This window comes from Mobula birostris, chromosome 11 (genome assembly GCF_030028105.1).
Source record: "Mobula birostris isolate sMobBir1 chromosome 11, sMobBir1.hap1, whole genome shotgun sequence".
In the NCBI taxonomy this organism is placed as follows: Eukaryota; Metazoa; Chordata; class Chondrichthyes; order Myliobatiformes; family Myliobatidae; genus Mobula; species Mobula birostris.
Window position 1 is genome coordinate 90,862,164 of NC_092380.1, and position 24,086 is coordinate 90,886,249.

The window sequence follows — 24,086 nt, forward strand, 5'->3', positions numbered from 1 at the left end:
AGTGTGTACTATCCTTGTGTATCTATACAAGTGTTCCTAAGATTACAAAAATACCATTGAAATTCAATCTCCATATACATTTCTAATGCATTCCTTGTTCTTCATTGAACTCCAGTCTTCCATCTAATGAAAACATCCATTCTGAACACAGCTGTCATACTGAGAAGTGGATAACATGTTTTTATTTTGCTGTGAGCACTGTACACAGCACAACATCCAGCATTGAATTGGAGGAATGTCAAAAAAGGAGAGGATATTTAAAATCTTAAAAACTGTAATATTTCAAGTAAAACTACACCACAAAATTTATTAAACTGATTTTTTTGAAGGATGCATCACAGTGTTGCTTTTAGATTTTTTTAAAATCATCAAACAAAGTCATCAACATAGGAAAAATATACTTCTGTTAGAATACCAGGAGAGCATAATTAAAGCTTTAACTTTAAGTCAAATTATGATATAATTTCTGAGCCTCTTCAAGTTAATGTACATTTTCCTGGCTGTTCAACAAAAATCAATCTTATTAAACAAAAATCACTTCAAGTTGAATGTAAATTTACTGTCTAATTTATGACATATGTCACCATATACTACTCTGAGATTCATTTTCTTGTGGGCATTCACAGTAAACCTCTTGAATTCAATCCCACGGTTGATGAATGCCAACACACCATATGCCTTCTTAACAACACTGTTAAACTGCGCAGCAGCTTTGAGTGTCTTGTGGACATGGAGCCCAAGCTCTCTCTGATCCTCCACACTGCCAAGATTTTACCATTAATACTATACTCTGTCTTTAAATTTGACCTCAATTGACCACTTCACACTTATTTGGGTTGAACACCATCTGCCACTTCTCAGCCCAGTAGTGTCGCACTACTGACAACCCTCCAGACTATCCACAAACTCCCAACCTTTGTTGTCACATATGTTGCTTGGTTTTATTTTGTAGAAGGTGATGGTGTTCAAGTTCTTCCACAACTGTTGTGCATCCTTCTGTGATTCCAGTTTGGTCCAGAATTGCCACTTTACATGTGAGATGGCTTTCCAGAACTCATACCTGGACCTCTTGAATTTTACTTGGTCGCCGGACCTGAATGACACTGATATGGCCCTCAGCAGATTCTGGATCTCTCGGTTCATCCAAGGCTCTGGAAGATTCAAATGACTTTGTGGGAACTCATTCACCCATGACTGGCTTTATAAAGTCCACAGCAATCATGGGGTATTCATTTTGATCGTCTGATGATTCCTTGAACATGACACAGATCACTGACTCAAAGCAATCCTGTAGCTGCTGCTCTGTCTCGGCACCCTCTTCATTATCCTTACTCATGGAGTCTTGCTCTGTAGCCTCTGCCTGTATGCAGGTTGGAGGTGAACAGCCAGATGGTCAGATTTCTCAAAATGGAACAGTAGGCATTCCTTCAGGTGGTGTCGAGATGGTTGAGTATGTTGGGACCCCTGGTGCTGCATGTGTTTATATTGATGATAAATGGGCAAAGATTTCTTCAAGCAAGCTTGATTGAAATACACTGCAGTGATTTGAATTGTGGTCAGGATCCTGGAGGAGAACTCACTCGGTAAGTAGAATGGACAGCACTTAATCATTAGATGTTTTAAGTTGGGTGAACAAGAGTACATCAAGAACAGTACATCTGAGCACCATGAAGAGTTTATCATGGAACAGAGACCCCCACCTTCTGTCCTGCTCAAATCAGCAGTCCGGTCCATCCGGTGGATGGAGAACCCCTTGGGTCTGTTTGCCATTTCCAGCCTATCTGAGGAGAGCCATGTCGCCATGAAATAGAGAACTCAGCAATCCCTCATTTCCCTCAACATAGCAATCTTGTCCTTAGGTCCTCTGTCTTGTTCTCCAGCGACTGCACAGTTGCTAACACGATATTGGGTAGAGGAAGTTCTGACCCTGCCATTTTAGTCTAGAGTCCTCCTTCCTCTGTTCTGGCCATGGCAATATACCTTCGTTTGCCTAAAGGTGCCGTACCTACATTCCTGAGAGTTGAGTCTGCCAAGTCCTTCAGGGTACCTTGATATCTCTGGTTAGTTAAGTCTGTTTAAAAGTACGTTACTAAAGGGAAATCACAGGCTGCAGATTGTTGTAATAGTAGTTTACAAGAGGTATATCTAGAAGTTTTGTGAACAGTCCACAAAACATCGCCGTGTATTGCCAATGCCATCTTGTGAAAAAACATGTTGAGGACTGTTCTGGATATTTGATGTCTTAAAGGTATATATTATGAGTTGTGTAGGAATTAGCACATATATTACTATTTTCAATAATTTGTCGGATTATTATAAAAAATGTCTTAATTCTCTCAACAATTGCTATTCAGTTTTGCTGTTTCAGCTACCATGATATTATTGTATATTATGTAATTAGTTGGATCTACAAAGTAAGTTTTTGAAGTATTTCTCTCATCACCATATTAGCTTGTTTTAAATTTATCCACTGATTTCAAGCTCCATTACAGGCAAATTATTAGTAATTTTGAAAAATCATAGTGTGAGTTGGAACTACATGTTTGAGGTGGTTCCAATTTGTTGCATTGTATAAGATATTGGTGAGGCTGAATTTGGAATTATGTGCAATTCTGGTCACCTAGCTACAGTGAAGGGAGATCTTATGGAGGTATATAAAATTATGAGGGGCATAAAGTTGCAGGCTTTTTCCCCTCAAGATGGGTGAGACTAGAATTAGAGGTTATAGGTTTAGGGTGAAAGGTGAAATATTTAATGGGAAGCACAAACAAAAAGTGCTAAAGGAACTCAGGAAGTCAGCAGCATCTATGGAGAGGAATAAAGTCGTCATTTTGGGCCGAGACTCTTCATCAGGACAGTTTATTCCTCTCCATAGATGCTGCCTGACCTGCTGAGTTCCTCCAGCTTTTTTTTTGTGTGTGTGTTACTTTCAATTTCCAGCATCTGCAGAATCTCTGGTGTTTAATATTTAAGAGTAATCTGAGGGGAAACTTCTTCACTCAGAGGACAGTGGAAGTGTGGAACAAGCTGCCAGTGGAGGGGTTGATGTGAGTTCTGTTGTAAATTTGAGCGAAGTTTGGATAAGTAGATTCATGGGAGAGGTATGGAAGGCTATAGACTGGTGCAAGTAGCTTGAACTAGATGGACGGGCCGAAGGACCTGTTTCTATACTGGAGTGCTCTTTGACTCTATTTTAAAAGTGAACATATGCCAACACAGATTATCTACTGGTGGATAAGCAAATTAAGTAAGCCCCAGCATTCTTAAGGTCATAATTACTGCTTTCCTGTATGTACTTATTGCTGCTAAAGTTTCTGTCAAGCAATGTTTGCCAATTTGCAATCCTCTTGTACTTCCAAGTACTTTTGCTTAATACAATGCTACAATTTGAGGTACATACTGTATTTATTAATATACTAGGGAATTCTAATTTTGGGTTAACTGGGTACACATAGAAGAGAGGCACTGCTCAGAACCCTTGATCAGTTTTAAGCTATTGATAGGAATCATAGAAAATGTACAAGATAGAAGGGGACCATTTAGTCCGTCATGTCTGTGTTGGTTAAAGAAGAACTAATCTTCACATTCCATTTCTAGTACTTGTAACCCAAAGGCATGGCTTTTTAAATATGGACCCAAATATTTTCTGAGTGTACTAATAATCTATCATCCTCACAGGCAGTAAGTCCCAGACGCCTCTCAGTCTGAGTGAGAAACAAAATCTTATCTCTCTTACCAACAGTTTTCAATCTGTACCGTGTGGCTTTTGATCCCTCTTCTATGAGAATCAGATACTTCCTGTTGCATACACCACAATGAAGTCTCCATTTAGCTTCCTCTATTCCAAAAGCAATGACCATTGCTTATCCAGTCTTTTCTGACTGCTCAATGGCTTCATTTCCCTCTCCATTTTCCAGATATCATCAACATCTTCATGAATCTCCCATGCATTGAATCTCCCATCCACTGCAATTTCATCTTTCCTGTAATGTGGTACCCAGGATGAAGATCAAATTTCATGGTTAGAATTAATCTTTATTCAGGGTTTTTTGTCTTTTTATCTAATTACTTAAAAATTATTAGGTAATGAGATCATCTATGATCAATTACTAGAATTTTAAAGGCTAAAGAAAAAATGGCTGGTTAATTTATTCCCAGATCTTCGGTTGCACTTTTTATTAGATCACCAACTTTGCATCTAATAACAGTGTTATCAGATATCTCCAAACGAAGATTGTTGTTTCTGATTCACAGAAAAAAATATATTAGGCATAAGTGGATTTGTTTATTACTGTCACATGTACCAAGATGCAGTGAAAAGCTTGCCTTGCATTCTGTTTATACAAGTTCAAGTCATTGGGTTCCCAATCTGGACCCCTTGCTTAATCGGATATCGTCTCTTGGCATAAGAAGGGTTGAGAACCCCTGTGAATGGATTGAGCTAGAATTAGGTAAAATAATAATAATGCAGAATGAAGTGTAAAAGCTACAGAAAAAGTGCAGAGCAGATCAACGATAAAGTGCAAGATCTTAGTGAGGTAGATTGTGAGGCCAGGAGTCTATCTTACCATACAAGAGGTCCTTTTATGAATCTGATAATGGGATGGAAGCTGTCCTTGAGCCCAGTGGTATGTGCTGCCAGGCATTTGTATCTTCCACCTGATGGGAGAGAGGAGAAGTGAGAATGCCCAGGTGGGGGGGGGGGAGGGTCTTTGATTATGCTGGCTGTTTTACTGAGGCAGTGAGAAGTGCAAGAGGGAAGGGTGGTTCCTGTGATGACATAAAACTCTCTTGTGGTGACATGCAGAGCAGTTGCTATACCAAGCCATTATACATCCAGACAAAATACTTCCTATGGTGTATCAATTAAAAATTGACAAGAGTCAACAATAACATGCTGAATTTCTTTAACCTTCTAAGGATGGAGAGAAATCAGTGAGCTTTCTTGGCTGTGGCGTCAAAGTAATTCAAGAAAATGAACATACATAAAGCTGTCAGAAGGCTGTGATAAGATCAAAGTACCAAAATTATTTTAAAATGATAGATACCTGGTAGTTATAGATCATCGACTTGTTAGATACTTAACAATACTTCAATACTGAAGGCTTCCAAAGTAGTTACCAAACTCCAACAAATTTTCTATTTATTTTTGCATTCTGTGAAGGATAACTACAAACGTTTGCCAGATAGTTAAAATTCTCTAGTATATGTAAAATTAAATTTGGAATAAATATCTGCTATCAGTTTAGTAACTATAAATGATCAGTTTGTTCTGGTTTAGTAATGTAATATAGGAAAAGAAATATGCAGACTTTACCTGGTCTGGCCACTTATGTGATTTCAGACCTCTTAAGAAACTGGCTAGTTCAAGGATACTTCACGGCTGAATCGGAATCAGAATGTTCAATCTGCACCCACACTGTCCAGGACATGCCCTCTTTTCATTACTGGCTTCAGGGAGGAGGTAGAGGAGCCTAAGGATGCACACTCACCGTTTCAGGAACAGCTTCTGCCTCTCTGCTATCAGATTTATGAACAGACATAGAACACTACCTCATGATTTTACTATCTTTTTACACTACTCTTTTATATATTTTGTATTCTAACATAGTAGGATTTTGTGTTTTGCACTGGGTAGCTGGTGCAAAACAACAAATTTCACAACAGCTGCCTGTGAAGATAAACCTAATTCCGATTCAGAAGGGAACAGGCTGGCGTTAAGATGATGGCCCTGTTCAGTGAAAAAATTGGAAAGTATCTCTGAAACGATATTACTAATGGAAATCCAGAGAATCAGATTCAGGCTGTTGGCTTGGGAAACATAAAGGTAATTAAAATGGATCGTTGAATTCTGAAAAGCTGCCTCAAAATATCTGAAGGCCACAGGTGGAAGGTTTTACATTCATCTGCAGCAGGTTGTCTGAAACTCAGTTGGCAGTGCATTGACCCACATCTTGAGTTTGAATATTGAATAGCAGAGGGGATATCACTGGCATCCTGCTGAGTATGCATTGTTTCATATATATAGTTGTTGTTTGTGGGTAGGTACAGAAGTGTTTGTTTCCTACAATACAACAGTGGCTGCCTCTCTGAAATACTTTATTGACCATGAAGTGCTTTGTGATATCCCAGAATTGTAAAAGGAGTTTGATAACTGCAAGTATTTTAAAAATCAGTGATGATGCTGTGTGATGGATAATCACTGCCCAGGAATTTGGGGGGGCGGGGGAGGGGCGTGCTTTTTGCCAAACTCAGCTTCCTAACACAGTAGTTGATGTTATCAGGGATCAATGAATTTTTTTGAGTAATTTAAACTCCTAACCAATACTTTGTGCTCAGTTTCCTGTCATAAACAAGAACTAGTCTGCAGTTAGAACCATAGAACACTACAGCACTGAAAACAGGCCATTCAGCCCTTCTAGTCTGTGCCAAAATGTTATTCCACTAGTCCCATTGACCTGCATCCAGTCCATAACTCTCCAGACCTCTCCTATCCATGTACCTATCCAATTTATTCTTAAAACTTAAGAGTGAGCCTGCATTTACCACGTCAGACGGCAGCTCGTTCCACACTCCCACCACTCTGAGTGAAGAAATTCCCCCTAATGTTCTCCCTAAACCTTTCCCTTTTCACCCTAAAGCCATGTCCTCTCATATTTAACTCTCCTAATCTAAGTGGAAAGAGCCTACTCACATTTACTCCCTGTCTATACCCCTCAAAATTTTGTAAACCTCTATCAAATCTCCCCTCATTCTTCTATGCTCCAAGGAATAAAGTCCTAATCTGTTCACTCTTTCCCTATAACTCAACTCCTGAAGACCTGGCAACATCCTAGTAAATCTTTTCTGCACTCTTTCAATCTTATTGGATATCCTTCCTATAGTTAGGTGACGAGAACTGTACACAATAGTCCAAATTTGGCCTCACCAATCTCTTATACAACCTCCCCATAACATCCCATCTCCTATACTCAATACTTTGATTTATGAATGCCAGGATGCCAAAAGCCTTCTTTACAACCCTGTCTACCTGTGACGCCACTTTCAGGGAATTATGTATCTGAACTCCTAGATCTTTTTGTTCCTCCGCACTCTTCAGTGCCCTACCATTTACTGTGTATGTCCTAAATTGATTTGTCCTTCCAAAATGCAACACCTCACACTTATCTGCATTAAATTCCATCTGCCATTTTCTGGCCCATTTTTCCAGTTGGTCCAGATCCCTTTGCAAGCTTTGAAAGCCTTCTTTGCTGTCCACAACACCTCCAATCTTAGTGTCATCAGCAAACTTGCTGATCCAATTTACCACATTATTATCTAGATCATTGATATAGACAACAAACAACAATGGTCCCAGCACAGATCCTTGAGGCCCACCACTAGTCACAGGCCTCTAGTCTGATAAGCAATCATCCACTACCACTCTGTTTTCTCCCACATAGCCAATTTCAAATCCAGTTTACAACCTCTCCGTGGATACCTAGTGTCTGAACCCTCTGAACTAACCTCCTATGTGGGACCTTGTCAAAGGCCTTACTAAAGCCCTAGTAGAGAACATCCACAGCCTTTCCTTCGTCTACTTTCTTGGTAACCTCCTCAAAAACTCTACAAGATTCGTTAAACACGATCTACCACGCACAAAGCCATGCTGACTATCCTTAATCAGCCCTTGGCTGTCCAAATACTTGTATATCCAATCTCTCAGAACACCTTCCAATAATTTACCTACTACTGATGTCAGGCTCACTGGCCTGCAATTACCTGGTTTACTTTTGGAGCTTTTTTTAAACAACAGAACAAAATGAACTACCCTCCAGTCCTCCGGCACCATACCTGTGGCTAAGGATATTTTAAATATTTCTGCCAGGGGCTCTGCAATTTCTACACTAGTCTTTCTCAAGGTCCGAGGAAATATCATGTCAGGCCTGGGGGATTTATCTACCTTTATTCGCTGTAAGGCAGCAAGCACCTCCACCTCTTTAATCTCTATGTTCCATGACACTGCTGCTTGTTTCCTTTCCTTCCATATACGCTATGCCAGTTTGCTGAGTAAACACTGATGTAAAAAAATTGTTTAAGGTCTCCCCCATCTCATGAGGCTCCACGCATAGACGGCCACTCTGATCTTCTAGGGGACCAATTTTGTCCCTTACTATCCTTTTACTCTTAATATACTTGTAGAAACTCTTCGGGTTTACCTTCACATTATCTGCCAAAGCAACCTCATGTCTTCTTTTTGCCTTCCTGATTTCCTTCTTTGTATTTTCTTACATTTTCTATACTCTTCAAGTACCTCATTTGTTCCCTGTTGTCTATATGTGCTATACACCTCCCTATTTCTTAACCAGATCGCCAATATCCGTTGAAAACAGAGGTTCCCTATACCTGTTAACTTTGCCTTTAATCCTGGCAGGAACATGCAAACTCTGCACTCTCAAAACTTCGCCTTTGAATTCCTTCCACATACTGAACACATCCTTGCCAGAAAACAACTTATCCCAATCCACTCTTCCTAGTTCCTTTCTCATTTCCTCAAAATTTGCCCTTCTCCAATTTAGAACCTTAACAAGGACCAGACCTATCCTTATCCATAATTAACTTGAAACTAATGTTTATGGTCACTGGACCCAAAATGTTCACCTACATATACTTCTGTCACCTGACCTATCTGGTTCCCTAATAGGAGATCAAGTATTGCATCCTCTCTCATTGGTACCTCTATATACTGATTTAGAAAACTTTCCTGAACACATTTGACAAACTACACACCATCTAACCCTTTCACAGTATGGGAGTCCCAGTCAGTATGTGGAAAGTTAAAATCCCCTACTATTATTTACTATTACAACTTTCTGTTTCTTACATCGGACTGCTATCTCTCTACAGATTTGCTCCTCCAATTCTCTCTGATACATATATAATACAACCCTATTAGTGTGGTCACACCTTTCCCGTTCCTCAGCTCCACCCATATGGTCTCTGTAGACAAGCCCTCCGGGCTGTTCTGTCTACGCACAGCTGTGATATTTTCCCTGACTAGTAATGCCATTCCTACCCCTTTCATCCTTCCCCATCTGAAACAACTGAACTCTGGAACATTAAGCTGCCAGTCCTGCCCCTCCTGCAACCAAGTCTCACTAATAGCAATAATGTCGTAATCCCATGTGTCAATCCACGCCCTAAACTCATCTGCTTTACCTACAATATTCATTGCATTGAAATAGGTGCACCTGAGAACATTTCTATCACGTACAAACCTTTGATTACTATCTATTCATGCAGTCCTCGCATGATCTTTATCCTCCTCCACCTCATCATCTGCTCGAATACTGGTTCCCCTCCCACTGCAAATCTAGTTTAAAACCCCCCTGAGCAGAACCAGCAAACTTACCTGCAAGGATGTTAGTCCCCCTCCAGTTCAGGTGCAAACTGTCCCGTCAGAACAGGTCCCACCTTTCCAAGAAGGAAGCCCAATTGTCCAGAAACATGAAGCCCTCCCTCCTGCACCATCTCCTTAGCCACGTATTTAGCTGCATTATCTTCCCATTTCTAGACTCACTAGCACATGGCACGGGTAACAATCCTGAGATTGCAACCCTGGAAGTCCTGTCCTTCAACTTTGCACCTAACTCCCTAAACTCTCTTTGCAGGACCTCCTCCTCCTTCCTATCCACATCATTGGTCCCTACATGGACCACGACATCTGGCTGCTCACCCTCCCTCTTGAGAATACAGGGAACTCGATCCAAGATATCGCAGACCCTGGCAGCAAGGAGGCAACAGACCATCCGGGATTCCCAATCTCTCCCACAGAACCTCTTATCTGTCCCCCTAACTATCAAATCCCCTATCACTACTGCTCTCCTCTTTTCTCTCCTTCCTTTCTGAGTTGAGGGTCCAGTTTTGGTGCCAGAGATGTGACCACTACAACTTGTCCCTGGTAGGTCGTCCCCACCAACAGTATCCAAAACGGTATACTTATTATTGATGGGAACAGCCACAGGGATGCTCTGCTCTTTCTGTCTACTCCCCTTCCCTTTCCTGACAGTCACCCAGCTACCTGTCTCCTGACTTTTAGGTGTGACTATCTCCCTGAAACTCCTGTCTATTTCTGCCTCACGAATGATCGGAAGTTCATCCAGCTCCAGCTCCAGCTCCCGAACTCGGTTTGTCAGGAGCTGCAGCTGGATGCACCTTTTACAGGTGTAGTCATCAGGGACAACTGTGCTGTCCCTGACCTCCCACATACTGCATACAGAGCACTCAACTGCCCTAACTGCTGCCTCCATTACCTACTCCTAAGTTAATTAAATTTGTTAAAGGAATTTACCCGGCCTTACCTCACTGGGAGCAAGCTCGTCCTCAGCCTCTGCTCACCGAAGCCTCAAAGCTCCACTCCTACCCTGAGCCACTCACACACTGGCCGCTCCTCTTCAGTTACCCCTCCTTTTATTTGTCCCTGCCAATTATCTCAAATACTCACTCCCTCTAATCAACTACTCAACACTCTGTTTAACCCTTCAGTTGCCCTCCACGCTCCTTTTTAATGCACACTCGCCTGAGCTGCTTCCCAGCACTCAGCACTCTCCCGAGCCTCTCGCACCTCCTCCTGCTCTGACCGTTCCTCGATCACACTGTCCGGAGTCCCCGCTTCGTGCTCCTTTTTAAAGCACACTCACCTGAGCTTCCCAGCACTCAGTTGTTAATGTAAATTGCAAGCAATAGTCAGTGAGAAGTTAAAAGAGCAGCTTTACAAACAAACAGCACTTTCTATAGAGCACAGACAGCCAGCCACAGCATGATGCTGACTGCTCAAGAAATGCAGTGGAAGACAATGTGTTATGTTAATTGGGCCTGCATCAAACTGGACAACACTAGCTAAGTTATTTAGTTCAAGGAAGTTTGCAGACCAGACTGTTACTATCACTTAGCACATCAAATAGCCGATCTATCAATAGTTGGGGTCCATGGCATAAAAAAGGTTGCAAAACACATCCTGTGTGTTTGTGTTTTAGAAATAATTTGTAATCTTTTATAAGTTAGAAATCCTCTGAGTTTTAAATGTGTTTCAAGAATTTTATGGAAATTTAAATGTGTATCACTAAAAATAAATGAACTATGTTTTAACTACTTTGTTAGCTGGAACACAAAGGTTGGAGGTGTTGTGGATACTGTGGAGGGCTGTCAGAGGTTACAGCAGGATATTGATAGGATGCAAAACTGGACTGAGAAATGGCAGATGGAGTTTAACCCAGATAAGTGTGAGGTGGTTCATTTTGGTAAGTCAAATATGATGGCAGAATATAGTATTAATGGTAAGACTCTTGGCGGTGTGGAGGATCAGAGGGATCTTGGGGTCCAAGTCCATAGGACACTCAAAGCTGCTGCGCAGGTTGACTCTGTGATTAAGAAGGCAGACAGTGCATTGGCCTTCATCAACTGTGAGATTGAGTTTAAGAGCCAAGAGGTAATGTTGCAGCTATATAGGACCCTGGTCAGATCCCGCTTGTGCTCAATTCTGGTCGCCTCACTACAGGGAGGATATGGAAACCATTGAAAGGGTGCAGAGGAGATTTAAAAGGATGTTGCCTGGATTGGGGAGCATGCCTTATGAGAATAGGTTGAGTGAACTCGGCTTTTCCTCCTTGGAGCGATGCAGGATGAGAGGTGACCTGGTAGAGGTGTACAAGATGATGAGAGGCTTTGATCGTGCAGATAGTCAGAGGCTTTTTCCCACCCAGAGAGTGGTGAGTGCGTGGAATGGGCTGCTGGTGGGGGCGGAAAAGATAGGGTCTTTTAAGAGACTCCTGGATAGGTACATGGAGCTTAGAAAAATAGAGGGTTATGGATAACCCTAGGTAATTTCTAAGGTAAGGACATGTGCAGCACAGCTTTGTGAACCAAAGGGCCTGTATTGTGCTGCAGGTTTTCTATGTTTCTATGAAGTATCTCCTCCTCAGTAGGGAGGAGGGACATGCTGCTTGAATAGTGGGTATTGGCAGCTAAACTTGCTGTGGGGGATAAATAGGGAAGTGATTCAGACTTGTAGGAGTGTACAGTCTTCAGAGAAGTGACCTAGCCTTTGAAGAGTGTACAGCCTTTGTAGGTGAGTACAGTATAACCTCCCTTTAGTGAAGGTACCTGTAGTTATGTATTATCAAATAGGGCTTAAGATTTTCTTTTGAATTCAGAACTTCTTGGGCAGCAGACCCAATACCATCACATCTGGAGTTTATGCTCTTGCCTGCTAACTGCCTTAAGAATAGATGCTGTTAGAAGGGAAACTTATACTCCTACTTGTAATGCCTCAGCTGCTTTTGGCCTCCTGAGGATTCAGCTTTCATGAAAGGGCTGGAGACATCCACCCATCATTCATAGACCAATTGCAGCTGCAAAGTGTGCCTCTTGGTAATAAACTACAAGCCAGCTGAAAGTAGGCTGACTCCGTGGTAAACTGTGCACCACTTGCTGAACGGTGATCTCAGTGGGAGGTGATACACATTACCTCTCATAGCAAAATGACGTTAAGGTGACACCCACACCCTACTACCCAAAAATGACATTTCAACTTATGTGACAATCCTGAATTCCCTTAATTCTTCAGTTGTGTGTGAAGAAATCCAGGTTTAAGGCTGGAATCTGAAAACAACATAGCTGTGCAGTATCATTCCATGTTTTATGACATAAGCCAAATCATCTGGAAGATTAAAAAATACATGTATCCTCAAAGTTAGTAGTAAAAAAATAAATAGCTACAATTTAAGTTTTTGATTAACACAAACTTTTACTTAACTATACATTGTTCAGATGTATCTAATTATTTTTAATTGATTGTGGCACCATAAACAGTTACAGAATTAAGCAAAAATGTAGTGTTACAAATGATAGAAACATAGAAACACAGAAAACCTGCAGCACAATACAGGCCCTTCAGCCCACGATGCTGTGCCGAACATGTACTTACTTTAGGAATTACCTAGGGTTACCCATAGCCCTCTATTTTTCTAAGCTCCATGTACCTATCCAGGAGTCTCTTAAAAGACCCTATCGTACCCGCCTCCACCGCCGTTGCTGGCAGCCCATTCCACGTACTCACCACTCTCTGCGTAAAAAACTTACCCCTGATATCTCCTCTGTACCTACTTCCATGCACCTTAAAACTCTGCCCTCTCATGTTAGCCATTTCAGCCCCGGGAAAAAGCCTCTGACATGATCAATGCCTCTCATCATCTTATACACCTCTGTCAGGTCACCTCTCATCCTCCGTCACTCCAAGGAGAAAAGGCCGAGTTCACTTAACCTATTCTCATAAGGCATGCTTCCCAATCCAGCAACATCCTTGTAAATCTCCTCTGCACTCTTTCTATAGTTTCCATATCTTTCATGTAGTGAGCTGACCAGTACTGAGCACAGTACTCTAAATGAGGTCTGACCAGGGTCCTATATAGCTGTAACATTACCTCTCGGCTCTTAAACTCAATCCCACGGCTGATGAAGGCCAATGCACTGTCTGCCTTCTTAATCACAGAGTCAACCTGCGCAGCAGCTTTGAGTGTCCTATGGGCTCAGACCCTAAGATCCCTCTGATCCTCCACACTGCCAAGAGTCTTACCATTATTCTACCATTATTTTACCTATATTCTACCATCATTTTTGACCTACCAAAAGTGAACCACCTCACACTTATCTGGGTTGAACTCTGCCAATTCTCAGCCCAGTTTTGCATCCTATCGATGTGCTGCTGTAACCTCTGACAGCCCTCCACACTATCCACAGCACCTCCAAACTTTGTGTCATCAGCAAATTTACTAACCCATCCCTCCACTTCCTCATCCAGGTCATTTGATCTGTTGGCATTAAAACTTGAAAACTAACCAGCTACATTAAAATACTTTCTTTTGTGTAGTTGCACCAACGAGACAAAGCAATGTGTGCTAAGTTAAGAGCAACACACAAGATGCTGGAGGAACTCAGGAGGCCAGGAAATTTTTATGGAGAGGAATTAACAGTCAATGTTTTGGGTTGAGATTCTTCATCGGGGCTGGAAAGGAAAGGGGCAGAAGTCAGAATAAGAAGGTCGGGGGGGGAGAAAGGAGCATAATCTGGCAGGTAATAGGTGAGACCAGGTGAGGGGGTAGAAGGTTGGGTGCAGGAGAGGGATGAAGTGACAGCTTGGGAGGAGATAGGTGGAAGAGGAAAAGGGCTTAAGACAAAGGGATCGAAAATGAGAGGACAGTAGGCTGTAGTATAAAGGGAGGGAAGAGGGGACCCAGAGGGAAGTGATAGGCAGGTGAGGAGAAGAGAAGGAGTGAGAAGGTAACCAGAATGGGGAGTAGCTAAAGAGAGAAGGGGAGGGGGGAAATAACTACCAGAAGTTAGAAAATCCGATGTTTCTGCTGACAGGTTGAACGGACTATGAGGTGTTGCTCCTCCAACTTGAATTTGGCTTCATTGTGGCAGTAGAGGAGGCCTTGGACAGACATGTCAGGAGGGGAATGGAAAATCGAACTGAAAAGGGCGGCTACCGGAAATCCCGCCTTTTGCAGCAGATGGAACGAAGGTGCTCAACAAAGTAGTTCCCCAGTCTGTATGGGGTTGCTCATTGCTAACTCCTCTTTTCCTTTCTTCCATGGTCCACTGTCCTCTTCTTTTCGATTCCATCTTCAGCCCCTTACTTCTTCCACCTATACACTCCAAGCGACTTACAAAATCCCCTCCTCCATCCACCCATTATCCCCCTCACCTGGTCTCACCTATCACCTACTAGTTTGTACTCCTTCCACTCCCTCACTTTCTATTTCTGGCTTCTACCCCGTTTCTTTCCAGTCCTCATGAAGGGTCTTGGCCCAAAACGTTGACTGCTTATTCCCCTCCATAGATGCTGCCTGACTTGCTGAGTTTCTCCAGTGTTTGTGAATGAAGCTTTAAACTTGTTAGGACTACAAAAGAGAAATCTGAATAATGGAAAAAAACACCAGTCTATGGTAACAGTTGTCTCCTTTTCATATATAAGCTTTGTATTGAAATAAATTAAATATATTTACTTAGCTCATTGCCACCCAAGGAGGACCATTGAAATAACTATGCCTAACAAGCCAATATTTGCGCACTACAGTTTGAAATATTTTAAATAATTGATAAATCAGATTTTTATGGGCTTGAAATTGTATAGAGAGCTTAAAAATCAGTTTTCCTTCAGATGGAAGAAATACATAAAATGTAACTGAATCAATATCAAATCCAAAAAAATACCATTGATTTGTAAGAGGTTATAATTTAATTCCACTTACTGGACAGATATTATATGGAACATGGTTGGGGAGGAGTGCTCAATAATACACTTTGAATGTGTAAAAGATTCAAATTTCAATTCATTTTCATAAATGTATCCTATTTCCCCTGTGCTCAAAGCTTGCTTCTGTGCCAGCAACTAAATGCCCATCTTTTGCATAACTGAAAGTAATTTTCTTCTTACAATTATCAAAACATTACCAGTAACCAAAATCTTTGTTTTTCTTGAAGATTTAATAAAGCCAGCATTATTCATGATTACCATTGTGATAAAATCCACTGGCATTTGTAAAATGTGGAACTCTATAGGATAAAGAATTTGTGATTAAATTTTAAGAAAAATATTCTCAAATCTCTTGAGGAAATTAAGTAATCTCAAGACTAACTTGACCAGCTGGAAATTATGAAACTACTCAGTCATTTCCTCTCCATTTCTCTATGGCAAATAGTTCCAACTCCTCAGCCCATTCTGTAGCTAAGAAACCCATGGTTGGATGTTGTTCAAGACCTTGATATGAATACTTTCTTTTGTGGTGAAGCTCAAAATTTTGACAGAATATAAAGACAGGAGAAGTCTCTGGTGAAATTTGTTATGTACTTGATACCTTACTAATATTTGATTTTAAGGGGTATGCTTCTGCATTTGAAGATAGAACATGCATTTGCCTTTGCTTTCTTTACCACAGATGGATCCACTTGTAGTAAGGAAGGCAAAGGCAAATACAATGTTAGCTTTCATTTCAAGAGGACTGGTATCAAAGTTTTAATGCTGAGGCTTTATAAGGCATTGGTCAAACCACATTTGGAGTACTGTGAGCAGTTTAATTAGTGTCTCTTTTCTAAGAAAGGATGTTCTGGTATTGAAGGTCCAGAGGAGGTTTACAGAAATGATCCTGGGGTTGAAAGGGTTAACATATGAGGAGTTTTTGACATCTCTGGGCTTGTACTCACTGGAGCTTAGAAGAATGAAGGGGAGCTCATGGAAACCTACTGAGTAGTGAGGAGCGATTTCTTTAGCCTGAGGGTAGTGAATCTGGAATTCGTTGCCACAGACAGCTGTGGAAGTCATGACATTGGGTACATTTAAAGCGGAGGTTGTTACATTTTTGATTAGTAAGGGTGTCAAAGGTTACGGGAAGAAAACAGGATAATGGGGTTGACTGGGTAAATAAATCAGCCATGATCAAATGGCAAAGCAGACGAGTATATGGCCAAATTCTCATCCAATGTCTTATGTATAAATGTCCTCATTTGGAGAAAGATGATGCACGGATTGTTCTTTAAGTAGCACTCAGTCTCTGTATTGTTAATTATTAATGGTGAATACGATGATTTTAGTGAACTTTGTAGATCTGAGTGTACCTCGTGTGACTTACAAATGGCTGAGATACCTTGGAGCCTCTCTTAGCAGTTGATGTTTTGAGTCATTTACTTTATTTTGTTGCTAGTAACCGTATTGAAATCTCACATGCTTCTTAGTTTAATGCCTAAGTACATTAGGACATGGGTAAGCTGTACAATTTGTTGTATGTCAACATACTGTTATATACGAGCCACATTGATTAGAGTAACAATGTCTGGCCGAGATGGGAGCACAATATTCTGCAGGCACATCCATTGGCAACAGTGTTTGTTCTCATACATCGAATTCAGAACCACTAGTGCTAGTGGGGTACCTTGAAGCAAATCTAAATTCATTAGTGATTTTCTGAATGTGAAGTGAATTTGTTAGCAAGCAGTCTATTATAATTCTCAGAAAAGAAAATGATGCCCCATTCCTAAATCCATGGTGTTTATTTTGGCCGTCAAACACAAATTGCTGAAGTAATTCAGTAGGTCAAGCAGCATCTATGGAGGGAAATGAACAGTTGATATTTTAGACCGAGCCACCTCATCAGGATCCATCCTTTCCTGGTGAGGAGGCTCAGTCCGATAGGTCAACTGTTCATTTCCCTCCATAGTTGCTGCCTGACCTGTTGAGTTCCTTCAGCATTTTGTGTGACTCACACACGATTTCCAGTATCTACAGAATCTCTTGTGTCACTGTTCATTTTGGCCTTTTTTGTTGATGGAAATGTGATGATCATGATTTATTGACGCTCAGCTGTAGTTGCTATTTGCCTGTCAGTAATAAGTAACAACTGCAATTCTGTCATGGTAATCCCTTGGGCTACTATGGTAACATTATTAGCATTAATGTACCATCTACATAGAATATGTACAAAATGTGATGAATGGAGTGGAGACCGCATTTGTAAATCTGCTGAAGCAAAAGATGGAGCCCCACATGGAGGAGTGTGGGACAGGTGGCAGAGAAGGAGTGCCAGGGGCAGGTGTGGCACAGGTACAGACACACCCAACCCTGAGACATCAGACAGGGTCATCTGATTCCAAACAATTGAATTATTGATCATCACAGAATATCTCTCTGATGCTTCCCATTCATTCCCTCTCTCCCTTCCCCTTTTCCCAACCATGATTCCCCTCTCCCTCTCCCTTTCCCACTTTCAGTCCACAATAGAGACCCGTATCAGAATCAGGTTTATCATCACTCATATGTGTCATGATTTTATTTTTGTGGCAGCAGTACAGTGCAATACATAAAATTACTACAGTACTGTGTAAAGGTCTTAGGCACTCTAGCTACGTATATGTGCTAAAGACTTCTGCATAGTACTGTAATATAGTACATTGCAAACTATTAGTGCTTGCTCTGACCCTTGCTGGATTCCATTCGTCAATGACTAAATTATGTTTGTATTCCTTCTCCTTTTCTGGCCATAAGTTTGAAAGTCATACAGGTGATGCAGTGCATATCAGAAAAGCAATCAGGTTTTACACAGAATAAGGCTGTGTGCTTAGCCCCTGCTCTACTCGCTTTATACATATGGTGGTGAGGCAAAGTACAGCTTCAAAGTAATACTTAGGTTTGTTGTCGACATCGCTGTTGTTGGTCCAATCAAAGGAGTGATGAATCAGCGTGTTAGCAGAGAGATTGAATGATGCCACAAGAACAGCCTCTCAGTCAACGTCAGCAAAACCAAACAGCTGATTATTGGCTACAGGAGGAGGAAATCGGAGGTCCATGAGCCAGTCCTCATCAGGGGACCAGAAGTGGAGAGGGTCAGCAACGTTCAATTCCATGGCATTATCACTTCAGAGGATCTGTCCTGAGTCGGTGCATAACTGCCATTACAAAGCATCTCTGGTTTGAGATCACTGCTGCACAGGATTCAAAGAAACTGCGGAAAGTTGTGAATTCGGTCAGCTCCTCATGGGCACTAGCCTCTCCAGCATCCAAGACATCTTCAGGGAGCGATGCCTCAAAAAGGCCGCCTCCATCATATAGGACGTGCCCTCACCCAGGACATGCCCTCTTCTCAGTTGTACCGTCAGGGAGGAAATACAGGAGCCTGAAGGCACACACACAATGATTCAGGTATAGAAACATAGAGACATAGAAAATAGGTGCAGGAGTAGGCCATTCCTCTCCTCTGTCATCAGATTTCTGAATGGACATTGAACCATGAACACTACCTCACTATTCTTTTCTCTTTTTTCACTACCTATTTAATTTAACTTTATATATATATATATACTTACTGTAATTTACAGTTTTTATTTTGTATTAAAATGTACTGCTGCCATAGAACAACAAATTTCATGACACATGCCAGTGATATTAAACTTGGTTCTGAATCTGACAAAGAATTTGCAGCACTGTCTCTATATTCTTAGAAGTTTGTGAAGAATCGGCATGTCATTTAAAACTTTGACAAACGTCTATAGATGCATGGTGGAGAATATATCAACTGGTTACATCATGGCCTGGTATGGAAACACCAATTCCCCAAATGAAAAAAAAATCTACAAAAAGTAATGGATACAGCCCAGTCCATCTCGGGTAAAGCCCCACCCACCAACTAGCACAAGGAACACTCACAACACACTGGAGGAACTCAGCAGGGTCGGGCAGCATCCGTGGAAATGATCAGTCAATGTTTTGGGCCGGAACCCTTCGTCAGGACCCGAAACGTTGACGACCTGCTGAGTTCCTCCAGTGTGTTGTGAGTGTTGTTTTGACCCCAGCATCTGCAGAGTACTTTGTGTTTACCTAGCACCATGAGCATTGTCACAGGAAAGCATCATCCATCCTCAACGACCCCCACTGCCCGGGCCATGCTCTCTTCTCACTGCTGCCATCAGGAGGGAAGTACAGGAGCCTCAGCATTCACATCACCGGGTTTAGAAACAGTTATTTCCCTTCAACCATCAGGCTCTTGAACCAGAGGGGAACAGATTCACCCATCCCAACACTGAAGGGATTGAACATCCTATTGACTCACTTTCAAGGACTCTACAACTCATGTTATTGATATTTATTGTTTTTTTTCTCTCTTATTGTACTTGCACATTGGTTGTTTTGCCCATCTTTGCTGTGTGTGTTTCTTCATTGATTCTATTGTGTTTCTTTGTATGTACTGTGAATAGCTGCATGGAAATGAATCTTGGGTAGTTTATGGTGGCATATATGTACTTTGATAATACGTTTATTTTCAACTTTGAAGAATTTGTATTTGTGCCTTTGAAACTAGCTGGCTGTGAGGCTAATAAAGACACTATGGTAGTTGTGAGCTATGTGACTAGGAGTGTAGTGTTTTTTTCAGAAAGTCACTGATATTCTTGGAGGTAAGATGGAAGGAATCTATGGCAACCTATTCAAAAATGTGCACTTTATGATTTTGGGTAATGACGTTAGGATATTTTATTTTTGCATCTCTGGTAACATGTGTTCCTGCTAATCACATTCCAGAAGCTGTATCCACCTTCACTCTCCCCTCCCCTAGCTTGATCCATCTGCATCTCTTTGTTTGTCTCCATCTCCATCTCCATCTCCCAATTGTACCCTATTCTAGTTCAACCTGCCCCTACATCTTCACCCCTCCACCAGCTCCCTTCTCTCCTCTCAGTCCTCATGCATGGTTTCAAGCCGAAACATCAGCAATTCCTTTTCCTCTCGAGCTGCTGCTTGACTCTCTGTCCTTACAGACTGTCTGTTACTCTAGATTCCAGAACCTGCACTCTCTTGTGTCTCAGGCAAAGACATCAGTTTGTTTTTCTAGATATTTGGTAATCTGTTGTTTTGTAGAAATTTACATATAAATTATTAAAATAATCTTAATTGTACATTTTGGAAGTAATTTGTCCATTGACTACAGAGAACTTGTAAAAATAATGTACGATAAAATTACAACCACCTGCATAAGCTGCAGCATTAGTAAGATGTGCCTTAAGCAGTCTGTGACAGTTATCATGCCCTTCTGTTTTGGCCTAGGTCCAGTTCCTTCACTGCATAAAAAAGGCAGTTGCTGGAGGTGAAACAGTGATTGTAGATGGATTCCATGTTGCCAATCAACTTAGACGACTGAATCCTGAGGCTTTCAAAATCCTTACCTCTGCTTTTGTTGACTTTATGGACATTGGGGTAGATTACTGTGATTTCTCTCTTCAGTCTAAGCACAGAATTATTGAGTAAGTACAAAAACAAATGGGTGAAATAATTTAATCAGTATCTCTAGTGAACCAGTGTTTTTTTTTAAGGCAAATGTTATGTCCTAGAAAATCACTTGGCTTTCACCCTTCAGCCAGTTCACTGCCAAATTGGCATCAGTTTCTTATGTTGGTGACTACAATTGTGACCTGTCATTTTATTAAGTGGAAGAACATTTCCTGTATCTCCCTCCTTTCATTTAGTTTAAAGCCTGTTTACCAAATGCAATGCATTAAATTAATCCTGTCCCCCGCAGCACAGGCAGGCTCGTGAATGGTTCCTTGGGTACTGAAGCATTTCACAGTTGTACTCTTTATAGAATTTAAAAATCTACAGTACATTACAGGCCCTTGGGCCCACAATGTTGTGCTGACCATGTAACTTACTCTATACTCTAGAAACTGTCTAGAATTTCCCTACTGCATAGCCCTCTGTTTTCCTAAGCTCTGTGTACCTGTCTAAGAGTCTCTTAAAATACCCTATTGTATCTGCCTCTACCACCGTGGCTGGTAGTGCATTCCACACACCCACCACTCTCTGTGTTAAGAACTTACCACTGACATCTCCCCTGTACCTATTTCCAAGCGCCTTAAAACTATGCCCCCTCCATTTCAGCCATGGGGAAAAGCCTCTGAGTATCCACACGATCAATGCCTCTCATCATCTTGTACTCCTCTATCAGGTCACCTCTCTTCCTTCATCGCTCCAAGGAGAAAAGGCCAAGTTCACTCAACCTATTCTCATAAGGCACGCTTTCCAATCTAGGCACCATCCTTGTAAATCTCCTCTGCACTCTCTCTATAGTATCCACATCCTTTCCTGTAGTGATGTGACCAGAAATGAACACAGTACTCCAAGTGGGGTCTGACCAAGGTCTTATATAGCTGAAACATTATCTCACGACTCTTGAACTCAATCCCATGGCTGATGAAAGCCAACAAACCATACGCCTCTTTAACAACACTGTCAACCTGCACAGCAGCTTTGAATGTCCTAAGATCTCTCTGATCCTTCACACTGCCAAGACTCTTACCATTAATACTATATTGTCTTTAAATTTGACCTACCAAACTGAACCACTTCACACTTAACTGGGTTGAACTCCATCTGCCACTTCTCAGCCTAGTTCTGCATCCTATCGATGTCTTGCTGTAACCTCTGACAACCTTCCAGACTATCCACAACACCCCAACTTTTGTGTCATCAGCAAACTTATTAACCCACCCTTCTATTTCCTCATCCATGTCATTTATTAAAATCACAAATAGGAGGGGTCATAGAACAGATCCCTGCCGAACACCACTGGTCACCAACCTCTGTGCAGAATATGAACCATCTATAGCCATCCTTTGCATTCTGTGGGCAAGTCAATTCTGGATCCACAAAGCAAGGTCTCCTTGGATCCTATGCCTCCTTACTTTCTGAATGAGACTTGCATGGGGGACCATACTGAAATCCATATACACTACATCCACTGCTCTACCTTCATCAACATGTTTTGTTACATCCTCGAAGAATTCAATCAGGCACATAAGGCATGACCTGTCCTTGACCTGCCCAAGATCTTTGAGGATCTAACCTGGTCCCAACATATTGATGTAGTCATAAAGAAGGTAAGACAGTGGCTATACTTTATTAGGAGTTTGAAGCGATTTGGCATGTCAACAAATATGCTCAAAAACTTCATTAGTTGTACCGTCGAGAGCATTCGAACAGACTGCATCACTGTCTGGTATGGAGGGGCTACTGCACAGGACCGAAAGAAGCTGCAGTAGGTTATAAATCTAGTCAGTTCCATCTTGGGCACTAACCTACAAAGTACCCAGGACACCTTTAGGAAGCGGTGTCTCAGAAAGGCAGCATCTATTATTAAAGACCTCCAGCACTCAGGGCATGCACTTTTCTCACTATTACCATCAGGTAGGAGGTACAGAAGCCTGAAGGCACACACACTCAGTGATTCAGGAACACCTTCTCCCCTCTGCCATCCGATTCCGAAATGGACTTTGAAGCTTTGGACACTACCTCACTTCTTTAATATACAGTATTTCTGTTTTTGCACATTTTTAAATAATCTATTCAATATATGTAATTGATTTACTTGTTTATTTATTATGTTTCAATTTATTTTTCTCTCTCTCTCTCTCTCTTAGATTATGTATTGCATTGATCTGTTGCTGCTAAGTTAACAAATTTCACATCTCATGCTGGCGATAATAATTCTGATTCTGACCAGGCGAATTACCTAACTTAATGCTTTTGAAAAGCTCCAGTACATCCTCTTTCTTAATGTCTATATGCTCAAGCATTACAGTCCACTATAAGTCACCCCCACAATTGCCAACGTCCTTTTCCCTAGTGAATAATGAAGCAAAGTATTCATTAAGTACCTCCCTAACTTCCTCCAACTCCATGCACGTTTCCACTATCTCACCTGATTGGTCCTATTCTCACAGAGCTCATCCTCTTGCTTCTCACATACTTGTAGAATGCCTTGGGGTTTTCCTTAATCCTGATCACCAAGGCCTTCTCATGGCCCCTTCTCCTCTGATAATTTCATTCTTCAGCTCCTTCCTGGCAATCTTGTCATTTTCTAGAGCTAACAGTACCTAGTTTCTTGAACCTTTCATAAGTTTTTCTTCTTAACTAGATTTACTACATCCTTTGTATGCCATGGTTCTTTTACCCTACCATCCTTTTCCTGCCTCAATGAAACATACCTATGCAGAACTCCATGCAAATGTTCCCTAAACATTTGCCACATTTCTGCCTTGAGAACACCTGCTCCCAATTCACGCTCCCAAGTTTCTGGCTAATAGCATCATATTTCCCCCTACCGCAATTAAATGTTTTCTTAAATTGTCTGCTTCTATTCTAGTTATCTTCATCTCTCATGTACTTGCTTCATTACATTCGTCTGGGAAGCCCACATTATAGTTGGTAGTTATCAGCTACCCCATAATATAAAAAAAATATACAATTTCCACCCACACTATTTTTTGGATGAGGAGTCAGGACCCACAATCATAGTTCAAGAATGGCCTCATTATCAACCTCAGAACCAACAGACCAGGAATGGAGGCAACTCCTCAATCCCAAGAGACTGAATAAAAAATTAGAACAGAAGGGTTGACTTGTTTTCGCTGAATGTTGGAAGAAATATAAGCAGCAATTAACTCGCATTCCTTCTAGTCTGTGGCATCCAGTGCTTTCGGCATACTCTTCTCTTCCTTGGAGAAGTTGT

General features: G+C 41.4%; 1 protein-coding gene across 5 annotated transcripts in view; it reads left to right on the forward strand.

Moving 5' to 3' along the window:
- The window catches only part of bbox1 (butyrobetaine (gamma), 2-oxoglutarate dioxygenase (gamma-butyrobetaine hydroxylase) 1), a 207,157-nt gene that overhangs the window by 165,614 nt on the left and 17,457 nt on the right, over positions 1–24,086 (forward strand). For all 5 annotated transcript variants that reach the window (XM_072272701.1, XM_072272703.1, XM_072272700.1 and 2 more), the window contains exon 6: positions 20,627–20,823. In XM_072272701.1, the coding sequence (XP_072128802.1) occupies positions 20,627–20,823 (197 nt within the window). The remainder of the gene's footprint in view (positions 1–20,626; positions 20,824–24,086) is intronic.